Raw genomic sequence first — 8765 nt, 5'->3', positions numbered from 1 at the left:
CTCTTTCATGAGGGGAATTCCCCCATGCAGAGGTGTCAAAAATGCATCATTACTTCCAAATATCTCTCTTTTTTAACTATTAACCTTATCCTTAGTCAACTCTTCATCTTATGTGAGTATTTACTCATTTTTGGGTGATTTTTCTTTTATTCTTCTATTTATCTCCTTCCTACATTTGGATGAATCTTATTGGTCTATAGGAACCTTAATTTAAAATTTCAAAAAAAATCTTCACCCCTAAGATAATGCCTCTTGAACAGATTATACTTAATTTCTAATGCACCTTTTGGAAATCTTTTTGAACTTCTGTTTCAGGGGAACTTATTTTAATAAGATGAAAATTTTTTCCATCCAAAAATATTTAAAATCTGAATATTCTCTCTCTAGAATATTTTCTTTCTCTAGGTCAAAACTGGTAGAAACAAGATCTTTCTGAAGAGGGATTTGATTACAGGGGAAGATGCTGGACATCTTGAGAGGTTGGGGAGGAATCTTACATGGCCCATGGTACGACCCATCACTTGCAACCCCTTTGTGTGTACAGAAACCTCCTACACATCTTCACAACAAGAACAACTCCGTGCGGTCTTCGAGACCATTTGCCTCTTCTTTGACTACCTTCACCATCATGACAAGAACGTCACCACCAAAGTGCAACAAGCAATAACAAAACACCCCAGTCTCTAGTTCCACCATGAGATTTCAAGAATCATACCTTGTCGTGTTGCACAATTCAAGACCACATTGGCCATTGCCAATCACATGGAGGTGGTCTTGGTGCATGAATTTGTAATCGAGCCATAGGCCATGGTTCCTTAAATGGGCCCAACCAACTTATAAAATCAGAGATGAGGCCTCACATCACACATCTTTACATTGACATGCTTCATGACTCCAAGGGCCAACCAAACCTTTCTCTATTAGGCCCCAAAGCAGGTGGACTAGTCTCCTCGTGCACCGACTATATCTTTTGACCGTCTACACCTCTCTTAAACTAGCAGCGCATCTGCACCACCCAAGCTTGGTGACGCAAGGATGCACTTACCATTCCGAAAGGGAGGTATGTTAACCTCCACCACTGGTTAACACGGTTTCACTCGACCTATGTAAGACTCTTTGCAATCTTTACCCACATGTAACTGAAGCTCGAATTCTTGTAAGATGGCGATGGACTTTATAAAATGGCCTTACCCTTAGCTTAATGCCAAATGGGGAAGTGATCAACTTTATGTACATTGTTGCTTATATCCTCTTCCTTGTGTTCTACTAAATCTTACTTGCTTGATGGATGCTTGCTAGATAGGTTTGATTGTAGGATCTCTCTTGCATAAGCTTTCTTCTCCTCTCTATCCACCTCTTGTGTAATTGATCATAGTGTAGGCAACCTTCTTTTCACCTCTATCAAGGTGATTGACAAGGGAAGTTGCATTTGTGGCTCTACAACAAAGTACCAGTTTGGGTAAAGACTAAGGGAGGCCCTTGTCTTGAACAAGGAAGAAAGAAGAAAGAAGGGAAGTAAAAGAAAGAAGAGAAGGGAAAGAAGGAGAAGTGAAGAAGGGTAACAAAGAAGAAAGAAGAGAAAAGAGTGAGCCCTTGTCGTAAACAAAAAAGAAAGAAAAGAAGGAGAAGAGAAGAAGACGTAGAGAACAAAATTAAAGTAAAATCAAGAAGAGAAGGGAACAAAGAAGAAGAAGTAGGGAACAAAACTGTTAAAATTACAGCAATGTGATGAGCTATGGTGGATCAAATACTAGAATCAACATCATTAACAAAGTGATTAGTAAATAATTAAGATGTGATTAGTGAGTAACTAACAAATAGCTTAATGTAGACATGGATAATCAAAAACCAATAAATTATCATTAGGCCAATGCCTCAATTCATAGTGTTTACATCCGAGCATCAAATCCCACTGATTTCTCCTTGATTCACTCCACCTCTTTTGCTTGATTCTCTCCACCTCTCCCAGAATATCTCCACACTTCCTAAATCTTCTCATGCTACCCTTTATTCTCTCCCAGTAGATTTTTCTCACCTTTTTACAAGTTCTCTCACATTTACAGATTCTCTTTTACAGCCTCTAGCCAAGGGCTTGTTCCCGCACACACCCTATTCATTTATATATTTCAACACCTCCCCTCAAGTGCATACTCCTAGCACACCTGGACCCTATACCAAGTTTCTCTCTTACTTGATAGTCTGCGACCAATGCCTCAAGTCCCTAAACTCATAGTCCTTGACACTCTCTCTCTCTATGTGTCCAAGGCTACCTATAAGTGCCCGCAACCTTGACTAAAGTGCTCACACATATATCTACCACGTGGCCTACATCATCGGTGGCTCAGAGGTGGTTTTACTTTGTTGGGGCAAGTTACATTGGGTTGTGGGGTCTCTCTCTCTCTCTCTCTCTCTCTCTCTCTCTCTCTCTCTCTCTCAGAGATTTTCACATGGCTTCTCTCTCTTTGGAGCCTCATATCTTTTCTTGTCTTCAGTCTTCTTGTTGTGGCAGCTTCTCTTCACGCGTCCATGTCTTCCTCTTCTTTCAGTCTTCTTGTGGCAGCTTCTCTTCTCGTGTCCATGTCTTCCTTCAATGCTTCCTTTAGATTTTCTTCTTGGTGTGGATCCTCCTCTTGGAAAGAGATGTTCTTCTTCTTTCATGGGGCTGGGGCCATGAGCTTGTCTGTCAGTTCTTCTTGCTCCATGTGAGCAACATGTTTAAATGTTTTGTTGACAGTTCTTTTGGGCTTTTGATATTTATCTTATATCATTATGCAATGCAAACCCAAATCTATCAGAATATCTCCACACTTCCTAAAGCTTCTCATGCTACCCTTTATTCTCTCTCAGTAGATTCTTCTCACCTTTTCATAGGTTCTCTCACATTTACAAATTCTCTTTTACAGCCTCTAGCCAAGGGCTTGTTCCCACACACACCCTATTCACTTGTATATTTCAACAAAAACTAACATAAAAGAGAGAAGGGAAGGGAACAAAGAAGAAAGGTTAGAAAGAAAAGAAGGAGAAAAGAAGAAGAAGTAAAGAGAGCAGAAGTGAAGGAGAAAGAAAGTGGAGAGATGTGAAGGAGAAGGAGAGAAGAACAGAAGGAGAAGGAGAAAAGAAGAGAAGAGTAAGAAAGAAAGTCAAGGAAGAAGGAGGAAGAAAGGATAAACCACGTAGGAAATGGGAAATCATGAGGCGGAAGAAGTAAAAAAGAAAAGAACTAGTTGGGAATAATCTAGGGCACATCGACGGGAGCATCGTCACATGAGAGTGGAGACGACCACAAAGCTATGACTACATCTGCAACTAAGACAAGAACCAACAACCATCGAGCACAAACCAACCTCCTGCCGCCAAATCTCCTTAAGGCAAGCACACCTCGAAGTGACGTCGGTCTCAATCCTCATTCAACAAACATGTTTATGTGTTGATTTTCTTACCCCTTTCTTTTACCGCTTGTTTGGCTCCCACTAAGGGGAGTAAGTACATTTGGGCCCAGGGGCTTCACCTAAAAATATGTAAGTGTAGCACGTGAGTTAATCAGGAGGGGTATATTAATTTTAAAAAGTTACAGAATTACATTTACAGGAGGGGCTTTTTTAATCAATTTTGAAAAAAATCTTAAGTTTATAAAGAAAAAGGGGTCATTTTATTTACAAAAGTATTGAAGTGTAAGGGGTTCTTTAAATATTTCTTGAACGCACGTGATACATAGGATTTCTTCATACTGCACCCCCCCAAGCATCTGGGATTGTCTTGTAGGTACACACCTAGAAAGTCCAAGTGTATATACGTGAAAATACACAACTCAGAAGACCATACACATAACCTTAGATTCTAATCTACGCAAACTACTCACTCTTAGGCACGCATAGTACACAATATTTAATCCAGGACCACAGACGACCTACACCATTCATTTCCCAAGCCTTTGCAATCCGATCTTCCTTTTGTGATGACGTAACCCCTATCCCCTTCATCGAGTCTCCTTTATGGTACGTCCAACCCTCTTCCCCACATTGTGACAAAGAAGTTAATCTTTGCACAAGGAACATCAAGACTAGGAAACAAGGTGCCACCTCTACCTCATTCCCAATCCATTGGGAACCCAAAAATCTTCTTATGGATCTTCGTGATCCTTGTGCTGAAACTGGAAGCATTCCCAATCCATCCAAACCCACCTCTACCTCATCCCTAATCCAATGGGAACCCAAAAATTGGCTTATGGATCTTTGTAATCCATGTGTTGAAATCACTTTCTAGAACCAGAAATGATCTCCAAGGTCTAAGGAGCCATCATCCATGCACATATCAAGGCCACGCTCAATAATCACTATAGGGTAGCCTATCCATCAATGGAGTGCATTCTTGCAGTCCTTCAACTACTAGAAGCAGCTCTCTACTTGACAAAGTCGACCTCCTCAGAGTGTTCTAGTGCTCCAGTGGTGGGAAGCCAAACATGGTGCAAATGACACGGACTATGTAGGAAACCTTATACCCTTTGATGCTTAAGGTTTCCAAGTAACGCCCATGTCACCCAACGTTAATTAATGTGACCTAAATGAGCTCTATAAACAAGTCAAAGGTCCCCTTTTATGTGTGTAAATAAAAAATGCACATAACTAAATAATAAATAATAATTCTGTGCAAGGTTGGTATATAGAATTAGGGTTCCCCCTCACCTTCATTTGTGGACTGAACAAGCGTGGAGACGTTGAGAGAGCTCCACTTCCTGCGACCATGAAGGTATGCCGTCCGCGTATTTCTTGCCCATGTGCATCACAGTTTCTTTCGCTGCTGTGTACGGGTCCTCCAAGCGATTTAGGGTTTTGAAGCGTTCGCTCGTGTTTGAGTTCTTCATGACGGTTTGGGGTTTAGAAAGGGAGCTGCTCTCTGCATCCTGGTTCAGGAATTACCGGGACTTTCACTGCTGTGCTAGGCTTTCTTCTGGCAGCTAGTACAAGCGTGCGTTGAATGTCTTTTTCCCTGCCCCGAGGCGCGTAGCGGTGGTGCCGTCGGATAGCCAGGGCCTGCGTTGAATATTGGATCTGTGGTGTTGCCTTTTTGAGGATGTGCAGCAATACCAGGCTTTTTTTGAGCTATTCCATTGTACTGAGCTAATCTGAGCTGCGCACTCTCCGATCAGCACGAGAGAACGAATTGGAGCTCGACAATAAGAAGGCCTTTTACCTAACCATCTCCAGTGGGAACAGCCAGGACATGGCTGCTCCTTACTCATTTCCTTTCATGCAACTTTATTCATGGACCAAAACACTTTTCCTCCCTTCTGTTTTGATTGTCTGTAGTGATTTGGTTTATACTACCGTCTCTTGTAATTTTAAAGCACGTCTGTTGACTTTCCAGCTCAATATTGCAAATCCCACTACTGGTTGCCAGAAGAAAGTTGAAATCGAAGATGACCAGAAACTGTGAGTTGCTTGGAAGGGCTTGTATTCAACTATCAAATGAGTAAATTCCAACTTGTGTATATTTTAACCTGGCTTTGTTTGTCATGTATGGGGGTATAGGCGAGCCTTTTATGACAAGCGCCTTGCTCAGGAAGTGCTCGGTGATGCCCTTGGTGAGGTATGACGTATTTTACATGATATTCATAAACTTGTTACCCATGATCAGTGATGGTGAGGGGATTTTCAAGCAGGGGAAGTTTACTGGATTGCTAAAGGGAGGATTTGTTTTAAGCAGGAGTTCAAAGGCTATGTGTTTAAGATTATGGGAGGCTGCGACAAGCAGGGGTTTCCCATGAAGCAAGGAGTTCTTATTCCTGGTCGTGCACGGCTCCTAATGCACAGAGGTAATGACTCAAGTGGCTTTGTACTGCATATTCATAAGTGTGGCTTTTTGGAGAAGAGATTTCGTTGGCTGCTGGCTCTACATTCTAGAATATGTAAAGTTCAGTTCTTTTCTGCCTTGGATTACTGACCAACGTGTACCCACTATGATTTGGCATTGGTAACATCAAGGCACGTCCTGCTTCCGAGCCTATGGAAGGCGAAAGGGTGAACGCAGGCGCAAGTCTGTGAGAGGGTGCATTGTGAGTCCAGATCTGTCGGTCTTGAACCTTGTGATTGTGAAACAAGGTATGTGGTTGTAGAAGGCCTCCTTGGACCTTACTGTAGAAATTGATGACAGGGTCTTGGGTTTCTGATGACCTTATTTGCTTATTGATACCTCAGGTGAACAGGATCTACCTGGCCTGACTGACACCGAGAAACCCAGGATGAGAGGGCCCAAAAGGGCTAGCAAGATTAGGAAGCTTTTCAATCTGTCTAAGGAGGATGATGTAAGGAAGTATGTCAACACCTACAGACGCTCATTTACGTCAACCACTGGTGAGAGCCCAGGTTATCCTGTTAAGTGCTTTGGCATTCTGAAAAACAATGCTTGTGCTCAGTTAATTTTAACTTGCAGGCAAGAAGCGCAGCAAGGCCCCCAAAATTCAAAGGCTGGTCACTCCAATCACTCTTCAGAGGAAGCGACGTAGAATTGCGGAGAAGAAGAAACGAGTTGCCAAAGCTAAGCACGAGGCAGCTGAGTATCAGAAGCTACTGGCCACACGCTTGAAGGAACAGCGTGAGCATAGGAGTGAGAGTCTGGCCAAGAAGCGGGCGTCTCGCCTCTCTGTAGCCTCCAAGTCTTCTGCATCTTAAAGAGGCCGGGCCTTGAATGCTGGTTGATTGTGACAGTTTTGACAAGTGTGTTATTTTTGAACTTTTGAGGCAAGACTGTCGTGCCAGTAATTGGCTCGGCTTGGTACTTTGAGGTTGTCCACTTGCTCTTTATGGGTTTATGAACTCCTACTTCAATATTTTGTCTCTTGAAGCCTTTTATTTTTTCTGAAATTTAATCAAGGGACTTTCTCGGTCAGTGTGCTCTTGGCATTATGTATTGCAATGAGGATTGTTCTGAGCATGAGGTTCTCCCCTCTAGTTTTATTGGGTTTCGTCAAATGCAGCACGTATAAGGGCATCTTGTCTCGAGATATACTTACTATATTCTGAGTTGTATATACTGAGTTGCTTCTTGTTTCATGTTTTTTCTTGAGCTTATTACACACATATGTCTGCTCTGCTCTTTGCCCTTATGTCTGTCTGTTCTTTCCCCAAGTGTGTTTGTCTATGGAGAGTTCATCTTGGGGGCGGGGAGGGGGGGGGGGTTGTCTTTATTGTGCTAATTCCTGTTCAAAGTCTTGAGTGCTTTCTAACCGATTGTGATCCAGTCCCTATTCCTTTCATCTCAATCCTTGTATGGGATTCATTCCATGATCTCACCTTTGACACTCTCGGTGACATGGAGCCCCTACCCCAAAAAACAAGAACATGCGCAGAATTTCACACATTTAAAGCATCCAGACTTAACTCTCAATTCCCTGTCAATAGGTGGGGACCTTCCATTACACATTTTCTAAAGTTTTTGGCATTTATTCTTTTATGAATGTCCTAAATGTTTGGAAAATCATGTGGGATTTGAAAAACTTAAAAGTTTACTTTCTTGGGTTATAGTGCAGAGTGAAGCCAAAGAATTGTAGCCTCTGTAACCCTTGAGCAAGGAAGAGTGGTAAGTCATGATATGGGTTATAGTGTAGAGTGAAGTGAAAGAATTGTAGCCTATATAACCTTTGGGCAAGGAATAGTGGTAAGTCATGATGTGGGTTTTTTGAAAAATGTGCTTTGAGTGAAGAGGGATTTTCCTCCCCACCACCAACAAGGAAATCAATAAAACAATTAACAAGAGTAGCGGGCTTCTTCCTTTAGTTGGCAAGGGTTGGCTACTTGTACCATGTCTAAAGGAGGCTGCTTCAATAATACCACATCATGACCCACCATGACCTTCCTTGCCTTCGTATCTGTTTCTCTAAGAACCTTGTTGATATTGTACAAAACAATGTTTACTACTTGTATTGGATGAGATTTTCCATTTGAGTATATACACCAAGCCATTTTATTTATCACTATATTCTTGTGTTTTGCTACTCCATTCTACATAGGTGTTGCGCATGGTAAGTTGCTACTCCGTTCTACATAGGTGTTGAGCATAGTGAGGTGCCTCATGATCCCATGCTCCTTTCGGTAGGCCATGGATTCCTTATACACAAATTCTTCACCCTAGTCTATTTTACACTTTTTAGCCTTCTTTCTTATCTCATTTTTAACCAATGCAAGCTACTCTTAAAATTTTCCAAAAGCATTTGCCTTAATTTTCTAATGATATCTTCTTGTAAGTGTCAATCAACAACATAAAGTAAGAAGAACTGTTTAGACTTATGGTGCCTGACTTTTCATATAGACATCATCGTAGACAAGCTAAAGAGAAGATTTTTCATTGAAGTTGGCATCTTGAAAAATTGGTTTACCGACGTAAGTGCATGCATCTGACTACTCTAGGTGTTCCTTGAGCCCACCTTTTTGCATCTTAAGACAAAGTAGCTCAAGTGGCCAAATCTCATTTAAGAAAAAAGCAAGCCGCATATACATCTAATTACTCTCGGTGTTCCATGAGCCCACCTTTTTGCATCTTACGTAAGAAAAAAAAAAAAGCTCAAGTGATCAAATCTTTAATAGCACAACTTGTGCCCATATTAGCCTCTTCTAACAACATTGCTATTAGCATCCAAGATAATTGCACTCTCACAATCAAAGTGGACTTGCAAGTCTTAGTCCGTGATGGCCATAATGTACATAGAGAGCACATGAAACTTTTTTTTGTGATCCATCTTTGATACAAAAGAAATTATACTTGGCATAGAT

General features: G+C 41.5%; 1 protein-coding gene across 3 annotated transcripts; it reads left to right on the top strand.

Annotated features, from left to right (window-relative positions):
- Positions 1-4653: 4653 nt before the first annotated feature.
- On the top strand, positions 4654-6885 carry LOC147641266 (small ribosomal subunit protein eS6-like). 3 transcript variants are annotated; one of them, XM_086819857.1, is made up of 7 exons: positions 4654-4746; positions 4940-5429; positions 5529-5586; positions 5704-5812; positions 5982-6098; positions 6195-6350; positions 6430-6885. In XM_086819857.1, the coding sequence occupies exons 2-7, from the start codon at positions 5221-5223 to the stop codon at positions 6666-6668; spliced, it is 888 nt and encodes a 295-aa protein (XP_086675983.1). In that variant the 5' UTR covers positions 4654-4746; positions 4940-5220; the 3' UTR covers positions 6669-6885. The 3 variants fall into 3 exon arrangements, with proteins under 3 accessions (XP_086675983.1, XP_086675987.1, XP_086675979.1); XM_086819861.1 differs by having other exon boundaries at positions 4656-4746; positions 5365-5429; XM_086819853.1 differs by lacking the exon at positions 4654-4746 and having other exon boundaries at positions 4760-5429.
- Positions 6886-8765: the final 1880 nt, after the last annotated feature.

The sequence above is a fragment of the Cibotium barometz genome, chromosome 2, assembly GCF_041138505.1.
Source record: "Cibotium barometz isolate CiBa-2024 chromosome 2, ASM4113850v1, whole genome shotgun sequence".
In the NCBI taxonomy this organism is placed as follows: Eukaryota; Viridiplantae; Streptophyta; class Polypodiopsida; order Cyatheales; family Cibotiaceae; genus Cibotium; species Cibotium barometz.
Note: the sequence above shows the minus strand (reverse complement) of the source record. Positions and strands in the feature narration are given on the sequence as shown.

Coding starts and splice junctions, on each gene's coding strand:
- LOC147641266 (XM_086819857.1), top strand. CDS start 5,221: ATGGCTGCTCCTTACTCATTTCCTTTCATGCAACTTTATTCATGGACC. Junction 5,813..5,981: donor ACGGCTCCTAATGCACAGAG/GTAATGACTCAA, acceptor GGTAACATCAAG/GCACGTCCTGCTTCCGAGCC. Junction 6,099..6,194: donor CCTTGTGATTGTGAAACAAG/GTATGTGGTTGT, acceptor TTGATACCTCAG/GTGAACAGGATCTACCTGGC.